Source organism: Lissotriton helveticus, chromosome 2_1 (genome assembly GCF_964261635.1).
Source record: "Lissotriton helveticus chromosome 2_1, aLisHel1.1, whole genome shotgun sequence".
Lineage (NCBI taxonomy): Eukaryota > Metazoa > Chordata > Amphibia > Caudata > Salamandridae > Lissotriton > Lissotriton helveticus.
The window spans coordinates 1,791,293,535-1,791,315,111 of record NC_136059.1 but is presented as its reverse complement, the minus strand read 5'-3'; the positions used below and the strand labels follow the sequence as shown (position 1 = coordinate 1,791,315,111).

The 21,577-nt window shown below is 44.2% G+C and overlaps 1 protein-coding gene across 2 annotated transcripts in view; it reads left to right on the top strand.

Moving 5' to 3' along the window:
• The window catches only part of ZGRF1 (zinc finger GRF-type containing 1), an 829,426-nt gene that overhangs the window by 773,668 nt on the left and 34,181 nt on the right, over positions 1 to 21,577 (top strand). For both annotated transcript variants that reach the window (XM_078676730.1, XM_078676729.1), the window contains exons 28-29: positions 4,712 to 4,846; positions 20,329 to 20,596. In XM_078676730.1, the coding sequence (XP_078532856.1) occupies positions 4,712 to 4,846; positions 20,329 to 20,596 (403 nt within the window). The remainder of the gene's footprint in view (positions 1 to 4,711; positions 4,847 to 20,328; positions 20,597 to 21,577) is intronic.

The following is a 21,577-nucleotide window of genomic DNA, read 5'->3' as shown; positions in this document are numbered from 1 at the left end:
TGTCAGATGACTGTAACCTGTCCCTCCCACCTCCACCCTACCTGTCCACATTCCATGCCCCTTTCCCTTCCTCCTGTCCTCCATGGTCTATTTTACTGCCACACCCTTCTGCCTTCCCTGGTCTGTTGTGCTGCAACTGCTCCTCCTGCCTTCCCCACGTGGTCTGTTGTAAGGCCCCTTCCCCTGAACTCTCTTGTCTGTGCCCAGGTCCTGACACTCCCTTCTATCCTCCATGGTCCTTTGTACATGCCCCTGCACCCTCCTTCTTGTCCATCATAGCCATTGTGCTGCCCTAACCCTCCCGCTTGCCATGCTTGGTCTTCCGTGCTGCCACGGCCCCTCCCACCTTCCCTGTGTGGTCAGCTAGCTGCCCCTGACCCCCCTCCCACCTTCCCTCCATGGTCTGTGTGTATGCCATTATAGTCTCACTGTTGCTCTCCATGGTGTATCTTGCTTCTAGTGCCCCTCCTGCCTCACCTCCATGGTCATCTTGCTGCTCCTGCCCTGCCCCCTTGCCCCCAGCCCTCTGTTTCATCCTGGCTTGTCTGTTCCATTGTAATGCCCCTGATCTGTCTCTCCTGCCCTTTATGGTCCGTTATGCTTCAGCTTTCTCTCCTGTCTGTCCATTATGGTTAGCTAGCTACCACTGCCTCTTTCCCCTCTGTTCTCTGTTGTCCATGTGCATGGTCCTATCCCCTTCCTATTGCTTTCTATGGATTGTTGTGCTGCACTTCTGTCCCGCATGCACTGTGTGGTGTATTGTGCTGCTGCAAACCCTGATGCCTTTCCCCTGTAGGGTCAGTTTGGTGCACCTCTCTATGTCCCTCCTGTCCTCTGTTATCCGAGTCCATGTCCCTACCCCAATTCCTCCTGCCTTCCATGATCCAATGTACCATACTTGCTAACATTTTGACTTGGTAAGGGAGATTTAGAAAAAAAACTGGGGTATTGATTTTCCCCTTTGACTTACATTGAAAAAGAGGAGATTGTACACAGGAGACAGATCAAATAAAGTCCATTTGGGCTTAAAAACATTGGACGTTTCCTGGCTGAATCGGGTCTGTTGGCATGTATGGTTGTACTACCACTGTCTCTTCCTTCTGCCCACAATGCATTGTCTATTATATTGCCACAGCCTCTCTTGCCAGTCCTGTATTGTTGGTTTGTTGCCCCTGCCCCCCTTTCCACTGCCCTCCATAGTCTGCTGTGCTGCCACTGCCCTTCCTGCCTGCCCAGTGTGGTCAAATTGTTGCCTCCTCACCCTCCTACCTGCCTTCAATTTTCAGAGTCCGTGCCCCTGGCCTCTGCCTCTCAACAGTATCCTAATGAACAGCTAGATTGCTAACATTCTATATTTATTACAAAAGTGTGGAACGCCTGACGTCATCTTGATGTAATCAAAACTATAATCCCTAGAGCATTTCCTTTACAAATTACATATATGAGAGGGTTTTATTTGCATCAAAACTGTGGTTAGTGCTCTAAAAAACTAACATGAGGACATATTTTCTGAGTTTTCAAATAGCGACAAAGCACTTTTAAATTATTTATCTTTTTTTTCTTTATCCAGTTGACCACTTGATTACATGTTGCACTTATGGGAGAGGATGTGGTGTTACTTCCAGAGCTGCAGACTTTGTAACTGGGGAACCAGGTTGGAGTTTCTGCTTCAGCTCGACATTCTATGATTCTGGTCAAATCACTTAACCTCCCCATGTCTAAAACCAAAATGAATTTGTTCTTGTGTGATGTAACCAATGCTCATGTAAAGCACTCCAATATCTGACAAGTCTGCACTATATACAACTGCAAAAACACAAAAAGTAAAAAGTGTTTTGCACACTTCTGTCATTGGGCTACATGTGGGCTACATCTGGGTGATATTTGTGCTACATTTGGGCTCCTTTGTCTCTGGTGGCCATCTTGGGAGACTTATTTGTTATGAAGTTTCCTAATTTCCTCATTTACTACAGTCTCCTCAGTAGGAAATACTTTCAGTTTTTTACTTTGATTCCACCAAGAAGGCATTCAGATGTGTCACACGTTTGCAATACATTCAGAATGTTAGCACTCTAGTTGCTCATTAGATCACTGTAGTGAAGCTACTGCTCACCAGGGAAGTCTGCTGCTGGTATTGAAAGTGCATGTTTCAGTCTGCATGTCAGAATTTTTTAATGAAATAGAAGAGGATTTGAGAAGTCACTCAAAAATGTGCCCTAATTTTTCTTTCTGCAGCACTAATCATACTTTCTATGGCAAAATGAACCCTCTCATTTTGTTTCTTTTTAAATTAAATGTTTTAAGAGTTACCACTTCATTCCAATCAAGATGGCTTCAGGTGTGCAATCCATTTGTCATAAGTAGGACTGTTAGCGCTCTAGTTGTTCTTTAGAACACTTTGGGAAGCTGCCGTAGAACACAAAGGAATCAACTGACAGTCTCTGCGCATGTTGGATGTACATGTTTTACTGAGAATGTCAGACTTCATTCTCACATTACTGAGAAAGATAATGTGAATTCACAGAAAATATGCTCTCAGTTTAGCTTATAGATCACCATCCAAACCTCTGTGGGAAAAGTATGAGAAAATAGTTTTCTCTCAAACATGATTCATGATATCCCCGCAGAAGGCTTTTTCACATGGTAAAATCACCTTAGAACACACCACAATTCCTAAGATGAGTATGGTACCATCAACAAATGATATATAATGTAACTAAAGTCTTAAAACCTTCTATTAACTGCAATGCTTTTTAATGAGGTGCTATCATGTATATTGGTCCCAAGATGGCTGCCAACACTTCTTGGATGAAGTGCTGACAGCCAATCAGATCTCATGATGAGATGTGTGGTTAGGCTCCGCCCAGATATATATTTCTTTTTCAATTAATATTTTGAAAACTACTGGACGCATTTACACTATTTCAAAAAAAGGGCTCTTTCTGAACCAAGGGCTACCTTTTTGCCAAATTTGGTGTAATTCTATTCAGCAGTTCGGGCTGTAGCCGTGTCTAAAGTTTCCTGTGGAAAATTGCATGGAGAAAACATGTTTTGGGACCCCCTTTTTTCTCGGCCCCCGCTTGCCGAATCACCCCAAAACTTTCAAGATAGGAGCAGACCGGAGCGGGCCATCAGTTTTGAAAATTTCACGAAGATTCGTCAATCTGCGCCAAAGTTATTGGGAATAGAATGTTGCGATTTTCCTATGGTAACTAGGTCCTAACGATAACTACCTACTGGCGACTGCCAGTAGGAGATATATATATAAATATATATATATATATAGATATAGATATATATATATATATATATATATATATATATATATATATATATATATATATATATATATATATATATATATATATATATATATATATATTCAATACGGTCAACTGTAAAAAGTGTGCTCCACAGCTAGTGTAAGGGACCGACCGTCCTCCCAAGTTAATTTCAAAGAAACAAATTGAGCTGCACTTCGTGAACTGCAGTATCAATGGTCTTTATTCCAGAGCAAGCAATCAAACCAATGATCTTTATTCCAGAGCAAACAATCCCACCTGTGATCTTTATTCCTGAGCAAACAACTGCACCAGTATTCTTTATTCCAGAGCAAACAATCGCACCAATGATCTTTAATACAGAGCAAACAATTGCACCAGTGATTGCTCTGAAGTAAAGATCACTGACAGTGCTTTTCGCAGAGTGCAGGACTATTTGTTTCTTGGTATAGATCTATATATATATTATTTTTTTTAAATCATAATAAATTAATTCCAATCAACATTATTTCTTAAAGGGTTGAATTTTTTAAGTGCCCGCCTCCATTATTTTTTAAGAGAGGGTTTTGCTGTATCAGTGGTTGGCTGTGCAAGGTGCTGTTGCCCTACTACTGGTGCTCCTTTTTGGCAGTAGTAACTTAAATTCGTTAATTTGGCTCCTTCCCCTATTTCAGGGGGTGCAGACTTGCAAATCTACACTTTTTAGTAACTTTAAACTCGCAAATGGTGATTGCAAAAAGTTGTAATATTACTCAAAAGTGTAAGAGTAAATTTCACATCTAAATTACAACTATAAGTTACCTTTGTGAGTAGCTGGTGCATTATTAAGTTATGTAGTTGAAACTATGTAACTCCTCAGAGGGGAGCGAAGCAATATTTAAGCTGCCAAGCAGAAAAAATGCTATGGATCGGATTCACAATGCCATGTACGCTCCTACGTTTAACTTTGGTTAACAAGTGAAAGTAATAAAACATGGATTTACACTTGATTTACTCATGTAATTACACAAATAATCTCCCCTAGATGAGGAGTGTATACTTGAGGGTGGGGTTTACCGTTCAAAATAGGAAACAGCCGCAAACCTATGAGTATTTACAAACTTTCAAAGAGTCTAGTCCAACCCTGGATATGATGAAGGGCAGGGATAGAAGTTTCTCCGCGGGAAAAACTGTTTCTCTCAGGTAGAAAACACAGCATGCACAGATGCACAAGTATTTATGTACACATTGATGCTTACACATGTGAAGCTCCCAGTGTTGTCATGTACACAGGATCACTTATGAAATTCTTGGAGAATTTCCCCAAAAATTTGATTTACATTCAAACGTAGCAGTAAAACTAATCAAGTAGATGTACAGTTTTTTAAGTATGGCTCAATATGCTTCATATGCTTTTATCTTTTTTAACAGCTCTATTTTTTTCTCTTCAGATTGAGCAAGATAACAGTTTTCACAACATGGAGGAGGCGGTATTTACCTGCAAGCTCATTCAGACCCTGATTGCCAGTGGAATTGAAGGATCCATGATTGGGGTGATAACACTTTACAGATCTCAAATGTTCAAGGTGCGTACAGTGCGTTTTAATGAGATTTTGAATAAGAGTTAGCCTAAGGTGTTCATGCTTGTCTTACCATGTGTAGCCAGTCCCAGTTTCCTAGTGATCAACTTTTCCATTTTTGTGAACTTTAAAAAAATATTTCATGGTAGTATTCCTCTTTTAGGAAGGTTGATGTACACATTGTGAATGTTATTGCACATTGGTATCAGGATGTGAATTAAAACAAAAAGTGATGGTGGTTTTAATTTGATTAAATTGAACTCCTTGTCTCGAACTGAACGCCCCCTTACTAAGCCATAACAGATAGAAAATCAGTGTGTTCCGTTGAAATTATTTTAGTCCAGTGGTACTGTGAAAAGTAACACTTTTTATTTTGAACATATAGACTAAATATAACAGTAACAGTCATCAAAATACCTTAAACACATTTTTCATAGGTAACATTAATCAAATGTAATCGTTGTGGTTAACCCGTTAACCCCAAGCCCTTAAATTTATACAGCAAACTGTTAATCCTGAACCCTTTACCCTTAATTATATAACCGTACGCTATAATCAAACCCCTGTACCCTTAACCTCCATACCGCATACCTTCAACCCTGTACCCCAGTCCTAAAACCATACCCTTCGTCTGTGTTTATTGTCCCCTTAACTCTATGCTTCTAATCCTTAACCACTAACCTCTAACACTTATTCCTTAACCCAGTAAAACTAAACCGTATCCCTGCTTCCCTTAACCCTATACCCCAAACCCTTCCCAACCTCCTAAGCCCTTAGCCGTATAACTGTCACGCTATATCCCTAACCCCAACTTCTTACTCCCTAACCTTAACCCCAGTAATTATACCTAATGCACTAAACCATTACCCCCGAATTCCATCACGCATCCCTTTCACACTGCCCTCACTTCAATATATTTTGGGAGCAAACATTTTAGGAAGTGGTCCTTTTCATAAGTTTTTGTTTTTAGAATGTTTTATTCGAACTTTTTAGAAGTGGTGTTTTCGAAGTTTTGAGTCAGTACCAGGTCAATTTGGCTTTTAAAATCACAGATCATGTTGTTTTAATAAGCAAAACCATCAGAGTCAGACCTCATGTCTTTGGTATTCCCCAAAAACTGAATGTAATGAAAAGTCTATTAAGAAAACTAAAAGAGGTATGAAGACATAATCTTGGATCTCGTAACAGCCTAATTTTCAAAGACGAACCCACAAGATGCCAATTCAAACATAAATACTTAATTTTGCTATGTTGGAATAGAATCCACTATCAACAAACCCACACACCTCTGTTTCTTCATTAATCACTTTGTTAATGATATTCAACAACATTGCATTTTTCTTTGTATCGAAAATAAGAACAATTGATTTTGCTATATCCAAAAATCATCAAAACTATTTTCACTCATTCTTTGCAACATTCCTTCTTGGTTGATATTAAAAATTAATCAGGCTGCATACTTTTGCTCTCTCTCACACCTTTCAAAACACATTTTCCTTCCCTGACAACTATATTGAGGTACATTTGCAGAGGTGCATTCCTCTTTGTATTTTATTTATTTGCCCACAACAGAACAGTTACACTAGAAATGTGGTACATAGTAAGAGAACTTGGTTTATAGGACTTTGAAGCATTTTAGCATGGATACATAGAGATGCTGGTTGAATATGGTGGAGGGATACAATGAATGATGATGAACAATACCTGACAGTAAATGCATTTATCATATATACAGTGACAGAGTAGTCTGTAGACATTGTAGTTGAGGCAGTTTCTGTGAGATGAGGTGATGCTTGACAGCATTTTTAAATAAAGAGAGCAAAGAGATTGAGAATTTCAGATTGAAGGGACAAATATCCAGTATTAGCGCAGATGCTGGTTGTCCTTTGCCCCTAGCTGTTCTCCTACATTTTCCATTTTAGGTAGAGTTTATGTGGCCCCTAATCCCATAAAATGCAGATCTGTGCCTTCTCATGGAACCCCTAGGTGTGCCCTGATACTGGGCAGCATCTCCATTGCCCCATACCCGCACAAGCAATCTCAAGAGATTCCCCCCGACCCTGTATGGAATCCATACAGCTTACTACCAAAGAAGTGCCATGCACACAGGCAAAGCCCTCTGCAAGCTTAGACCCCTCTCAAAACAGGCAAACACAACCGCATCCTGTTTGACTGGCACTTAGAAAATGCAGGAATGTGATTGAGCATTGGGCTTCTGCTAGCTGCACGACTTTGTAGGTATGTGCTAGGCCTGCCCCCAGTTAACTGATTTATTTTGGTCCCGGGGGATATAAGTGTTTCAACACTGTTTCAATAGAGTACAGCCAGCATGCTATCCACATTCTGGTGTCTGGGACTAAGCCTAAGCTGTTCCTTTGCTTAGCATGGAAGCCCTAGCTAGTCGGAGGAATAAGGGCCAGCTAGTACCCTTTGAAAGTGGCAGGGCGAGTGAAGTACCCCTCCACTTCGCAAACAAGCAAAATAAAACACCCCTCCCTCCAAAACTCCAAAGTAAACCACCCCTCACTCCAAAAGCTCAAAATAAAATATCGTCTCCCTCCAAAAGCTCAAAATAAACCATCCCTCCCTCCAAAACTAAAAAGACAAAACACTAGAATAACATTTTAAATGAATAAAATAAATAGTACTTACCCACGGTGGCACGTCCTCTGTCCTCCTTGATGTTCAACTTCTGAATCTGCAGTCAAGTTCCCCTGACCAATCCAGACGCTGCCCTCAAGCTGTTAACCAGCATGAGAGAAGTGCCTAGATTGGGTGGAGCCGGCTGGCTGGGTGCTCTTTCAGGCCCTGTAGGCCTGTGCTTGGTCTCTACCCAGCTGTCTAAGACATCTGAGTGGAGAGCTTCAAAGTGCGCATGTCACCTTGGCCTGCGCAAGACAGCCGGCCAAAGTGACATGCTCGCTTTGAAGCATCCAGCCGGCTCCTACTCTTTTCCTCTGTTGCAGGTCAGAGGACACGCCCCATATGTATCTGGGCTTAGGGTCGGCTGGCTGCTGCAGTGGGCATGTCAGAAAAATAAAATGGCAATGAAATCCTTTCATTGCCATTGTATTTTTCCTGCCTGGCTGGCAGCAAGCGGGGCCCTGCCCTTGTGCAGAAACGGCTGCTGCAAGGAATCCTGTAAGGCCACAGAGATCCTGACAGCAGAGGCTCCGCCGCTATGGTGGAGGAGCGTCTCCCTACCTCTCAGGAGCTGAAAACAATAAAAATAAAACCATAATAAACTCTTGTTTATTATCATTTAATTTTTCTCTTGGGGCTGGGGCTTGGGGGAGGGCCAGGGTGGTGACAGGCTGGAGGGGGAGGGTTGGGCACTGGCTTCACTGCGCATGTGGTTTGGCCGGCCATCTTAGGCCGGCCAAACCCACATTTGCATTAAAGCTCTCTCCAACCCCAGCTGCATTGCTGGGTTGGAGAGAGCAGGCACAGGCTCCTAGTCTGTGTGGGAGCACCAATCAACGGAGCTCAGGCCAAACCTGACGCTGCTTTTAGCAACATGAAAACAGTGTCAGGATGGGTTGCGGTGCACTCTGCCAGCCTGTGCCTGGAGAAGCGAAGAGTGCAATACAGTGAGCAAGTAAGGGGGTTTAAAATAAATGTTTTTATTTCCCCCCATACCCATCCCCTACCTCCCCCCTGCCACTCTGTCTACTTGCTGTCCGCTACTGGATCCTGAATATATCATGAGTTCACAAGACGGATGGGATACAAAGGAGTCTTCCTTGGTGGAAAAATGATATTTGCTGAGCCTTGCAGCCCCCTCCTGGGACAACAGAGATTGACTGCCTGAAATCCTGACATGTGCAGTTGAGACAGTGGTGACATAGCTTGAAGTTCCCCACAAGGACTTCTGTGATTGAGTTACTGAAAAGCATATCAGGGCCAAGACTAGGTAGGCAGCTGCTGCTGTGGCTCAGCAAAGCGATACAAACAACAATTGGTCCTATTATCTGAAAGAAAAACGTTAGTGATAGATTCCTTACCTTAAAATTACCCCCAGGCGTCAGACTGGAAAGTTTTTGTCAGCATTATCCCGTGGCGTTGTGCGGCTCCTCGTCAGTCATTGGCGTCGTGGTTGCCAAGATGACGTCGCAGCAGCTACTGAGACGCCGCCCTCGCGCATTGACATCAGTACTTTCTTTTTCCGCGAAAGCAAGAGCAGATCCAGAGAGAGTGGTACCCAAGTCACTTTTTAACAGAGTTTTTTTCTAGGCTTTTTGTCTCTATTTTTTTGAGTTGATCGACTCCTTGTGCAGTAGGGATGCCTGACTTCAAGACCTGCGACTGTCATCGCATGATGTCGGTGACAAACCCGCAGCGCGTGTGTGTTTACTGCCTGGAGCACAACCACGACCCCAAGTCGTGCTCCGACTGCCGGGCCACGGCGCATAAGAATTTGCGGGAGCGATCCCGAAAGTTGCTAGAAGTCTGGCAGTCGACTCCACGCCGCTCAAGGCCCCAGTCCCGTGGGAGGCCGAGGGACCGGTCACGGGTCAGGTAAGACGAAGCATTCCAAGAAGTCGAAGAAGCGCCATCGCTCCCGGACTTCCCGTCGCGAGACGCAGCTGAGGGTGTGGGTGGTGCCTCCCCCACTCCGGTGGAGTCTACGCAGTCGCCGCTGTCCTACCCCTCCATCCCAGGTCTGTCGGCGACTCTGCCTCAGCTGCAGGAATTTCTGTCAGCCATGGCTCGCCTCTTTGGGCTGTTTGGCCCCGCCGGTGCGCCTTCGGGACCTGCGGGCTCGACGGGGGTCCTAGCCTTTTACTGTCGGCAGCTCCGGCATCGCTGTCGGCTTCAGCCCCGGCACTGCAGGACCCCCATGGATCCGGGCCTGAATCCTGGTCGACGCTGGTTGACCTTGTGACACCTCCACCGACGTCGACCCTTCCAGCCCACTGGCCGACATCGCCCCCGGTTTCAGCCCCTACTTCGATACAGAGCTGCACCAGCGTCGCTCGATGCCGATTCAGATGCCGGTGGGGGCTTTCTATCCCTATGTCCGTCCTCCTTATTTTCGGCCTGTTTATCAGCCTTCGGAGGAAGGGGAGAACTGGGAGGGGTCTGAGGACCCTCTCAGCACAATGTGAGTTTGACCCGGACTGGGTGGAGGAGGATACCTCTCCTGACCTTGGCATGCTGTCTCCCCCCTACCATGGCTACAGGGAAGGGTGTAAGTTACGCAGTGGTGTTACGTAGGGCGGCCAAGTCCCTTCACGTTGAGCTCCCTACAGTGGCCATCAGGACTATACTCGTGACAGAAGTGCTCCAGCCGGCACCTACCTCTTCGGAGCCACTGCTGCCTTTTAGCAATGCACTTTCGGACGTTCTTTTGGGCACACTGTCCAGGCCGAACACAGGGGCTACTGTGGATAGGAACATGGCCTAATGCCATCACCCGGCCCCGGGTGACCCCCTTTTCCTTTCCCAAAACCACACCCCTTAGAGCTTGGTTGTCCAAGCCTCTGCGTCCCCGAGCGCATTCCCTAACACACCACCGGACAGGGAATCCAAGAAATTGGAGCAATTCGGAAAGAAGTTTTTTTCTTCCACCAGTTTAGGGCTGCGGCCTGTGAACACTGCATGCCTCTTGGGCCGTTATTCCGACTCTGTGTGGGATTCCTTGTGGCCTTGACACCGTCGACTCGCTTGGCAGGGCAATTTCCAAGGCGGTGGCGCTCCGTCGCAACTCCTGGCTGAGGACAACTGTTTTTTCGGGGGATTCCCGGGCTACGGCTAAGGCCTTGGGCCTTTCCGCCATGCGCCCTCCTCCACCTTCTGCTTTTCGCTCCTTTTTTGTGGCCAGGGCAGGGGCGCCCCGACACGTTCGGTTCAAAGCCACAGGCCTGCGCAGCAACAGTCTCAGCGCAGACGCGGATATGGGACCCACCGAGCCGTGTCCGGGCGCCAGCAGACGGGTCAGTCCATCTCCACCCCAGCCACCAATGCCTCCAAACCTTCCTAGTCCGGTTTTTCAGGCCCATCAAACGCCAGTAGGCGCCAGGATTTGCCATCACCTCCCCCACTGACGCACCATCACTTCGGACAGGTGGGTTTTACAAATAGTATGAAGGGGCTACTCCTTCCCCTTTGAGACTACCCCTCCAGCCATGCCACCCCAGTACCATCGCATGTCGGGGGATCATTAGGCACTTCTTCAATAGGAAGTCGCGGCCCTCTTGGCCAAGGGGGCCATCAAGCGCGTTCCTGTGCCAGAAGTAGGGCGTGGCTGTTACTCCCACTACTTTCTGGTGCCCAAGAAGGACAAGGGCCTGCGTCCTATCTTGGACCTCAGGGATGTTAATCGCTTCCTCCGGAAGGAGAAATTCAAGATGTTAACACTGTCTCAGGTCTTGTCTGCCCTCGACCCTGGAGACTGGATGGTAGCGTTGGACCTGCAGGACGCATATTTTCACATTCCCGTCCTGTCGGCCCACCATCGTTACCTGATGTTTACGGTTGGCTACAAGCACTTTCAGTTCACCCTGCTTCCACTTGGCCTTATTAGCGCCCCTCGGGTGTTCACAAAAGTGATGGCGATGGTCACAGCTCATCTGCGCAGATCAGGGGTTCCAGTCTTCCACTATCTCGACGACTGGCTGTTGAAGGCGGGCTCGCCCCGGACAGTCATCTCCCACCTCCACACTGCGGCCGATCTCCTGCATTTGCTGGGGTTCTCTTCTCTTCATCGGAGCGGTTCTGGATACGACACACTTTCGGGTCTATCCTCCCGAATGGCAAGTCCAGGGTATTCAGGCTCTGATTCCGATCTTTCAGCCTCTATCCTGGGTTTCGGTCAGGATGACCCTGAGGCTGCTGGGCCTCATGGCCTCCTGTATCCTGCAGGTCGATCATGCCAGATGGCATATGCGGGCTCTTCAGTGGGGCCTGAAGTTCCAGTGGGCGCAGCATCAGGGGAGCCTGTCCGATTACGTCCAGATCTCGGAGGGCACTGCACAAAAGTTGCAGTGGTGGCTCACGAACCGTCATTGGGTCAATAGCAGATCCCTCTCCCTTCCCCAACTGGAGCACACAGTGGTGAAGGATGCGTCCCTCTTGGAATGGGGCGGCCACATGGGAGAGGTGGAGATCAGAGGCCTTTGGTCTCTGGCGAAGTCCAGGCTCCATATCAACATTCTGGTGCTACGTGCGATCCGACTTGCACTGAAGGCATTCCTTCCCTCTGTCAAGGGGAAAGTAGTGCAGGTGTTCACAGACAACACCACCGCCATGTGGTACTGCAACAAACAGGGTGGGATGGGGTCGTGGACCCTATGTCAGGAGCCCCTGAGCCCCTGGACGCGGCTGGAACATCAGGGCATTTTCCTGGTGGTTCAACACCTGGTGGGTACACTGAATGCCAGGGCCGACAAACTCAGCTGCAGGTGCATGATGGATCACGAATGGCGTCTTCACTCAGAGGTGGCGCAAGGTCTCTTTCAACAGTGGGGTGAGCCTTGGTTGGATCTATTCGCCACCGACGAGAACGCGCAATATCAGCAGTTCTGCCCGTTGGGCTTTCCAAGCGTTACTCACTAGGGGACGCTTTTCATCACGAGTGGAGTTGCGGTCTGTTGTACGCCTTTCCACCTATACCACTTCTGCCCAGAGTGCTGAAGAAAATCAGGCGCGACCTGGCCCAAGTCATTCTTGTGGCTCTGGATTGGGCTCGAAAAGTTTGGTATCCCGAGCTACTCAGTATGACCATCCATCCCCTGATCCAACTGCCTCTTCGGTAGGATCTTCTGTTGCAGCAGCAGGGGACGGTCCTCCACCCGAACCTGTCCAGTCTCCACTTCCTTGCGTGGAGATTGGGCGGCGGCAGTTGATTACTTTCAACTTGCCTCCTGAAGTCTGTGATGTCATTCTGGCAGCCAGGCGTCCCTCCACTAAGTTGGTATAAGCCTGCAGGTGGAACAAGTTTGCGGCATGGTGAACAGCAAAGGCTGTGGATCCCCTTTCTGCCCCTCTTTCAGAAGTCCTTCTGTTCCTTCTTTCTTTGGCCCAGCAGGGTTCTGCTCTGGGCACTATCAAGGGCTACCTTTCTGCTATTTCAGCCTTTCTTAGGCTTCCTGATCAGCCCTCTCTTTTCAAGTCCCCTGTTGTAAATAGATTCCTCAAAGGCATTACTCATCTTTTCCCTCCTATTCCTTTCATAATGCCACAGTGGGACTTGAACCTGGTTCTCACATATTTAATGTGCGCTCCCTTTGAGCCTCTTCACAACTGTCCTCTTCATCTGTTAACTTTGAAGACTGCTTTCCTGTTTGCCATCACCTCTGCTAGGAGAGTGAGTGAGCTCCAGGCTCTTTCTTGCAAACCTCCTTTTCTGTGTCCATCCGGACAAGGTTGTGCTCAGAACACGTCCATATTTTCTGCCAAAGGTTGACACTGCCTTTCACATCGGGCAGACCATCACTTTGCCCACCTTCTTTCCACCTCCCCATCCTTCCAGAGAAGAAGAGAGGCTCCACTGTCTGGACCCAAAATGTGCGCTCTCATTTTACCGCACACAACAGTTCCGGGTGGATGACCAGCTCTTTGTTGGCTACGTAGATGCCAAGAAAGGTTGGGCCGTACACAAGCTGACTATCTCCCGATGGGTCGGCTTGTGTATTAAAGCCTGTTATTCTCTGGCGAAAAAGGAGCCTCCGGTGGGGCTGGGCACCCATTCCACCAGGGCGACGGCTGCCACTGCGGCATTGGAAACATCGTGTAAGGGTGGGTTGCACACCTATCTTATCCATTTCCTCCATCGTTCCAAACTGTTCATAGCGTGCTCAATGGTAACGTGCCCGGCCCCAACGGCACGTGGTACAGAAAATAGCATCGTGCTGGGACACCGGTTAGTGCCCCAAACAATGGCACAGTAGCTGCTGCTGTTGCAGTTGTCGTTATTCATTATCATCATTTTGATCCATTGTAATCACTTTTTTTCTCCGTATTTCAGCTTATTCAAACATTTTATTAGTCCACATGCAAGGAAATGCTATTTCCTGTGTTTTCTCATATTCAAGTCGGGCCATCCGAACCTCTCAATACAAGAATACGTACTAGAGCAAAGTTCATCAAAAGCAGTTTATTGAAAACCCAATGCATTTCGGGCCTCCAAGGGCCCTTCGTCAGGGGTAACTGGAAATCAATTAAACAAGCATTAATGTGCAATACACCACTATTTCTACAAAATAACATGATTATCAGTTGCAACTTATTAAAAACAACCTTTATACAATTCAATGATGCACTATAATCTAACTAAAAATATGCTGTCGTCTCCCTCATAATGTCATCACATTTATAGATTCAGTTTAATTTTAATCTATTTAACATTCCTGTGTGATCACCAAGTCGCCTGAATATGTAATCCTCACTCCTCCCTGTGAACCCGTTCCCAACATCCCACTTAAGCGACCACCCTCTCCTTACAACTGGCGTTTCTATGCCTTCCTCACCTTGCAGCTATCAAAAACTTATTTTACATCTTCTCTCTTCGCATACCCACACATACACCAAACATGCTCATTCACTGCTCAGTCTCCCATCAACTTCACGCCATTTTGCTCAAACATTCCGTATCTACATTCCAATTAGTCAATACATCACTACCCAGATATCTACAACTCCCTGCTTGCATTCTACTCTCTCCCACTTATCAGCTATCAAACCCCCACACGTACCTGCTCAAAAACATCCGTCCTACTCACTTTGTGACAAAAAGAGTTTCTTTCGACGTAAAACACGCCTGACTTTTAACCACAACCTTCGCCCCTCCTCCCTAATTAAACTGCCCATTCACACGGCATGATCCTCCCCTGCCCGGCTGCTGTGAATCTGGGCTGCCCAAAGAACTCCCACCCCCATAATGCAACCTAACAGAAAGTGACAACAGCAAGTATAAAGTCTCATTCTCCGCATCTAATCATTATCGGTACGTTTCTAAATAATTCAAAACCGAAGGCAACTGCAAAAATTGCTCGATAGTCCCGTGTTTAATGATAAGATTCCATGAACAAGTTACTTACCTTCTGTAACAATATATCTGTAAGAAACATTAGTTAGTGATAGATTCCTGTGGTATCTGTACTTTGTGAAATAGTGCTCCTCTTTTATAGAGAATAGTTATGTTAGAATGTTCTTTTGTAGTGGCTCATGTATTCTATATATTACTCTGTAGAGATTGTTGCTCTATGAATAGAGAAGGCTTCTGTGGCAGTTGTACCTGCTAACCTGAGCCCTTTACACTGCTTTACCTATCTTCCAAGTATATTAATAAATACTTCATCAAACTGAAGACTTCTGGCTCCAGTCTTCGATGTGCAGTTCCACTACAAGCAAGACCACTTCAATTTTGGCGACGAGGATGGGATTTTTTTTTCCTTAATCTTCAAAACTGCCCTCTGCGCTGCCCACGCTACTTTCAAGGTACTGTTGTCTGCTTTATTTATTGCTCAAGGGCTCAGAATTCCAGTTTAAACAACGCACACCGTCAACAACTCAATTTGGGTAGAAAGTTTTCCCTTACCTCGCATTGAGGATCTCATTACTACTATTGGTGAGTCTAAGTGGTTCTCAAAATTAGACTTACGAGCTGCCTACCATCAGGTGGAATTGAATGAATCTTCAAGGCATCTTACAGCATTCATTACGCCTGATGGTACGTTCCAGTTCCGTAGAATGCCATTCGGACTGGCGTCGCCTGCGTCAGTCTTCCAAAAAGTGATGAGTAATATGTTCAGTAACACTCCCAATGTGGTAGTGTTCCAAGACGATATTTTGGTTCATACTAAGTCAAAAGATGAGCATAGTTCCATTCTTCAACAACTTCTCACGATTTTACAAAATAATCATGTCACTGTTAGAGAAGATAAGTGTGTATTTGAGGTCAATGAAATTGAATATTTAGGGCATATTTTATCCAAAGATGGAGTCAAACCAAAACCCAGTATTGTTGATGGTATTGTTAACGCTCCTCACCCTACAGATAAAGAACAACTACGGTCATTCATCGGTTTATGTGAGTTTTACTCCTAGTTTATTCAAAACTTTGCAGGCCTTACTGAGTGCTTTAGAGGTTTGTTGAAGAACGGATCTGATTTTATTTGGACTTCCGCCTGTCAGGACCATTTTTATTGTATCAAAAATAGCATACTTTCTGCACCTGCTCTCCAACCTTACGTGGAAGGTCCCGATACGTATATAACTGTGGATGCCAGTTCATTTGGTATGGGTGCAGTTTTGTCGCTAATGGTAGGCAATAAAGAATTCACTATTGGTTTTGCCTCTAGAAGAATGAAAGAGGTAGAATTGAGATATTCTGTCATTGAAAAAGAAATGCTTGCATGTGTGTGGGGTGTGGAGAAATTCAAGCCTTACCTTTGGGGGAGGAAATTTTTTCTTAGAACAGATCACCAGCCCCTTGTTGATATTTTATCTGGTAACAAAATCAAGAAAGCTACTGCTAGGCTTGCTAGACTTTCTACGAAACTCTTGGAATTTTGTTTTCACAACACAGTATATAGTTGGTGGCAAAAATGTGAAAGCTGACTTTCTATCCAGACTTCCTGTTCAAATTGATAATTCTGGTGTGATAGAAGAGGATGACATTGAGGAATGTATCATTGCTGCCATTGAAGATAGTGTGATTTGTAACAATATGGATGAATGGTGTAAAGCCTTGGAAAATGATTTTTTGTTAAAACAAGTCATGTACTGTGTTATTAATGGTTGGCCTTAAGAAAGATTTATTGATCCTGGGCTACAACCCTTTTGCAAAATTGCTAATGAGTTATCTTTTGAGGGTAAACTGTTTGTCAGGGATGGTAAACTAATTCCACCATCTTGTTTCAGAAGAAAAATTTTAGAGACTGCTCATACTGGTCATTTAGGGATGACGGCTACCAAGCGCAGGATTCGTAATGATTTTTGGTGGTCTTCAGTTGATCGTGAGGTGGAAGCTTTTGTTAATCATTGCACGCAATGCTTATATAGTGACAAACCCTTATCTACTTCTTCTGCACCTGTAAAATCCACTATTTCTCCTGACAGAGTTTGGCAAAGAGTGGCTGTTGATTTTTTAGGCCCTTTTCACGTACTTCCTAACTGCATGAAGTATTTTATTGTTTTAATTGACCACTTATCAAGGAGGGTAGACGTTAGAGGGGTGTCTGAACCTAACACTAATTCTGTAATTCGTTTTCTTCAGGATGTTTTCAGTAGAGAAGGTACTCCGAAAACATTACTGACAGATAATGGAGTACAATATACTTCACAAACTATGCAAGATTTTTTGACAAAAATGGGTATACAACACCTACGTACTCCTTTGTACTTTTCTCAGGCTAACGGCAAAGTTGAAAGATTTAACAGAGTGTTAGTAGAATCTATTCAAAGTGCATTAAAGGCTAAGGTAGATTGCGAGTCTGCCATAAGGGATGTTGTATGGGCATATAGAACCACACCTCATTCTATTTGAGGATGTGTTCCTTTTGAACTAATGAGAGGCAGGAAAATTGTCTCTACTCTTAATCCATTTTGGAAAGTGAAATCTGTGAATAATGATTGTAATGTTGCTATTGAAACTAACAAAGCAAGAATTCTTAGTGATGCTGCTAGTATTCGTAGATGTCAAAAGAGTGTTTCTTCTGCAACGAAACAAAGAATAGTTCATTTCAATGTTGGTGACAAGGTTTGTGTTAAGGATCCTTTACTCCTGCAAAAAGGGAAATCTAAATTCAGAGATCCAGCTAGTATTGTGAATATCAGAGGTAATGCTGTTAAGTTAGACAATGGCCAATGGTGGAACATGGGTCGCATAGCAAAGTTAAAAATGGATCACAATTCTAATGACAAGAGTTTGCAAAATATTGGTGATTCCAATGATAAGAGTTTACTTGAGTTTAGCAATGTTAGAAAAAGTGTTAGAGTAAAGAAAATTCCCAGCAGATATCTTCAATAATAGGTTGTATTCTTATTTTATTAAAAAGAGGGAGATATGTGGTATCTGTACTTTGTGAAATAGTGCTCCTCTTTTATAGAGAATAGTTATGTTAGAATGTTCTTTAGTAGTGGCTCATGTATTTACATATTACTCTGTAGAGAATGTTGCTCTATGAATAGAGAAGGCTTCTGTGGCAGTTGTACCTGCTAACCTGAGCCCTTTACACTGCTTTACCTATCTTCCAAGTATATTAATAAATACTTCATCAAACTAAAGACTTCTGGCTCCTGTCTTCGATGTGCAGTTCCACTACAAGCAAGACCACTTCAATTTCTTACCGCCCCACCCATCCTCCCGTTCTGCGAACTGATTTCTAGATTAAAGGTCATCCCTTTCAGGGCCCTAGTTTCAATGCACCAGTGGTCAGTATCTTGCATGGCTCAGCGTTCCTGGCGCGGAAAGCCGTGTACAGAACTGACGTCCGTGTGCGAGGGCGGCGTCTAAGTAGCTGCTGCGACGTCATCTCGGTGACCATAACGCCAACAACAGATGCGGAGCCGCAAGGCGCCACCTTCCGACGTGCAGGGGTAGTGCTGACGAAAACTTTCCGGGTCCAGTCTGACACCTGGGGGTAATTCTTAGGTCAGGAGTCTATCACTAATTAATGTTTCTTACGGATATATAGTTACCAGAGGTAAGTAACTTGTTCAGCAAGGATATATAACACTAGACACAATACTCAATATTGTTTTTACATCAACATAAGAAAAAGTGCTCATAGGAATTCCAAGGTGCAGTGAAAGAAGAGAGAAAAATGAATTTGAGATTTGTTCTGTTACTGAGCGAGGGACAGAACTTTTGACAACATCGTTATCAAGTGAATGACCCCCCATTTTGATCCAATCAATTAGGGGCTCTTCTGAACCTGACTCTGCATAACGAAGCCAGTGACCCATTCTGATTTTTTCGATTATGGGCTCTTCAACCCTTTAATTCATATTGATCTTATCTTGAACAGGCGGTACCTTCGGATACATTCATTAACTTGCTCAGATCTCCTGCCCACATTGAAAGCTGGATAAGGAGCCCATCGGCCATTCTATGCACCAATGAAGCTTGCCCACTATCCTTTCTTTTACGTCCTGATGAAGACCCACTATTTAAGTCTTTAATTTCCACACTAAATCCTTGTGCGTTACTTTTAAGGCACTTCATGGGCAAGGACCAAAGTCAGTCCAAGACAGATTTCACGGATACGCACCTAATCGCAATCTGCGATCTACATCTGCCCATTTGGTCAGATTACCAAGGACAAAGAGGGTAACCATGGGAGGTAGAGCCTTTAGTGTGGCAGCTGCCAGCCTTTGGAACAGCTTGCCCTTGGACATTAGGAGCATGCGGAATTTGCTGCCGTTTCGCAAGAGAGTAAAAACCTGGCTCTTCCCCAAAGACCGTCCCCCGCGGCCTTAAACTGTGTATCAGCGATGCCCTGTCAGCTTTCTGTCTAGCGTTCCGGTTCGGAAGTTCTCTTAGCGCCAGGATGCCCGTAGGGTTACAGCGCGCTCTACAAATGGCAAAAATAAATAAAATAAATCATCCAGGTCGAAATGTCAACATAACTATACAAGCCTGGATTGTTTCTTACTATCCTAAAGACGGATGTGCTTCGATTCATCAGCCTCTTTTTCTTATATGGATATTTGTAATACTTGAGATTTTTTCTGACAGGCTTATCGCAGTGACACGTTCCCTGCCACTGTGCTTTCAGATTCATTTTTCTCTCCTCTTTCACGGCACCTGAGCACTCCTGTGAGCTCTTTTTCTTATGCACTATCAGGAGCAACCGAAACATATTGAGTGTATGTATATGCATTTTTTTGATAAGAGAAATATAAAGAATTTAATTGACTTTCTCTGCACATTGTCCATTGGATTGTTCTCTCTCTCTCTGTATCAATTTATGTTGATGTAAATACAACATTGAGTATTGTGTCTATTGTTTATATATCCTTGCCAATAGTTGTTTGTATTGCATTGTACCCAGGTCCTTTGGCCTTTTTTGGGTTACTCCATTAGCATTTAATCGCTCAGCAAAGCAGCAAGAAGCATAGGGCTGCCTTTTTGCTTTTGGTGAGGGGTGGAATTAGCGAATGTGGCGAATCTTTTAAAAAAAACTGCACAGTGTTATGAGCCGTCAGGCTTCCCAAATTCTCACCTGCCCTATGGCAGATCCTTACCACTTCCTATGTCTGTTAGGAGCAAAACCTTAAACAGCATTGCTACAAGGTAAGTTTAACCTTATGAAGATCTATGTGACCAGGGATAGTGACTTTGAATGTTAGTGATTGATTTTCAGTTAGTATGGCTGCTCTTGGATTTCCCTTTTAGTTGATTTTTTGTGCACGAAAGTATTTTGATTTATGTTTTGGCAGTTACACTTTCTAATCTATCCAATGAATTAAAAGGAAGTACAACAGTTTTACATGTATACATTTTTTAAAAAAAATGCAGGAATGTGTTTTTTCATTCACAGCTTTGCAATCTACTCTGTGGTGCAGCTGTCCTTTGTGACCCCCTTCAAATTAAGGCAGTTCAAGTGTCTACTGTTGATGCCTTCCAAGGTGCAGAGAAGGAGATAATTGTATTGTCGTGTGTCAGGTCAAGGCAGGTTGGCTTCATCGACTCAGAAAAACGAATGAACGTCGCCTTGACGAGAGGGAAGAGGCACCTATTAATTGTGGGAAATGTTGCCTGTTTGAGAAAGAACAAACTCTGGGGAAGAGTCATTCACCATTGTGAAGGTAAAATTACATTTCTGTTTAAATTATACTTTTTAGCTGTAACCTGGTCCTAAATTGAGATATGTTGTAGAAAATGCATGCATTAATAGATGTGCAGGTCTGGCATTACACAATTCCATTGATAAATGGAATTAATATACAAATGTGTGCTTCATTCAAAATTCAATAAAAGCACTCATAGGTTAATAAAAAATACCTATATGACGTCAACCTTTACCATAGGTCCTTACCAGGACTGTTTGCTCGCCCCAACCATTAGTCAATGGTTGTAATAGTTTGTGTTCTGCTTCTCAGTACAGTTTGTCTCTCTTTTTACATGGTCAAGAATAGCCCTTTGTGTTAGGCAGGACATTAATAGTAAAGCTTCATAACACTTGCATAAAAAAGAACAATGATGTTACAACTTTAATGCAGTTTTGGATATAATTCATGCTTATTGCTTTCAGGTGATCCTGTTTTTATTTTTGGACAGTATTTTGGAACTATTCTTCACTTAAATAGTTGTCAGTGTCATAAATTGTTTTTGGAGGAGAGGTCTGCAGGATTTTATTTTTAAACCGTAAAGTCCTTTCCTGAACCACCTCTATTACACATTCAGATTTTATTGAGCTCCAATTCACTGTTCACATTATCAACATGGTTGCAAAATTATTGTATTATAGCATTTTGTACTAATGTTGTTGGTCTAGTAAAAAAGTGTCACTGCCTACAGTGTACCAAATTTCTTCTTGAACTGTCATGACACAAGCAATCTTTTAGGTTTACACAATAAAGGCTTGTTCGGCTATGTTGAATGGCTGGTTAGCTAAGTTCTAGTTAAAGAGCAATTGGAGATGTACACTCCCACCACCACCCAGTCATCTCCTGCCGCAAAGAGATGGTTAGTGTTGTGTAAGTAAGAAAGGAGAAGGGGATGACACAATGGATGTTGATTCATCAACATGCCAATGGTAGCGGAAGAGACATAACATGCCATCTGAC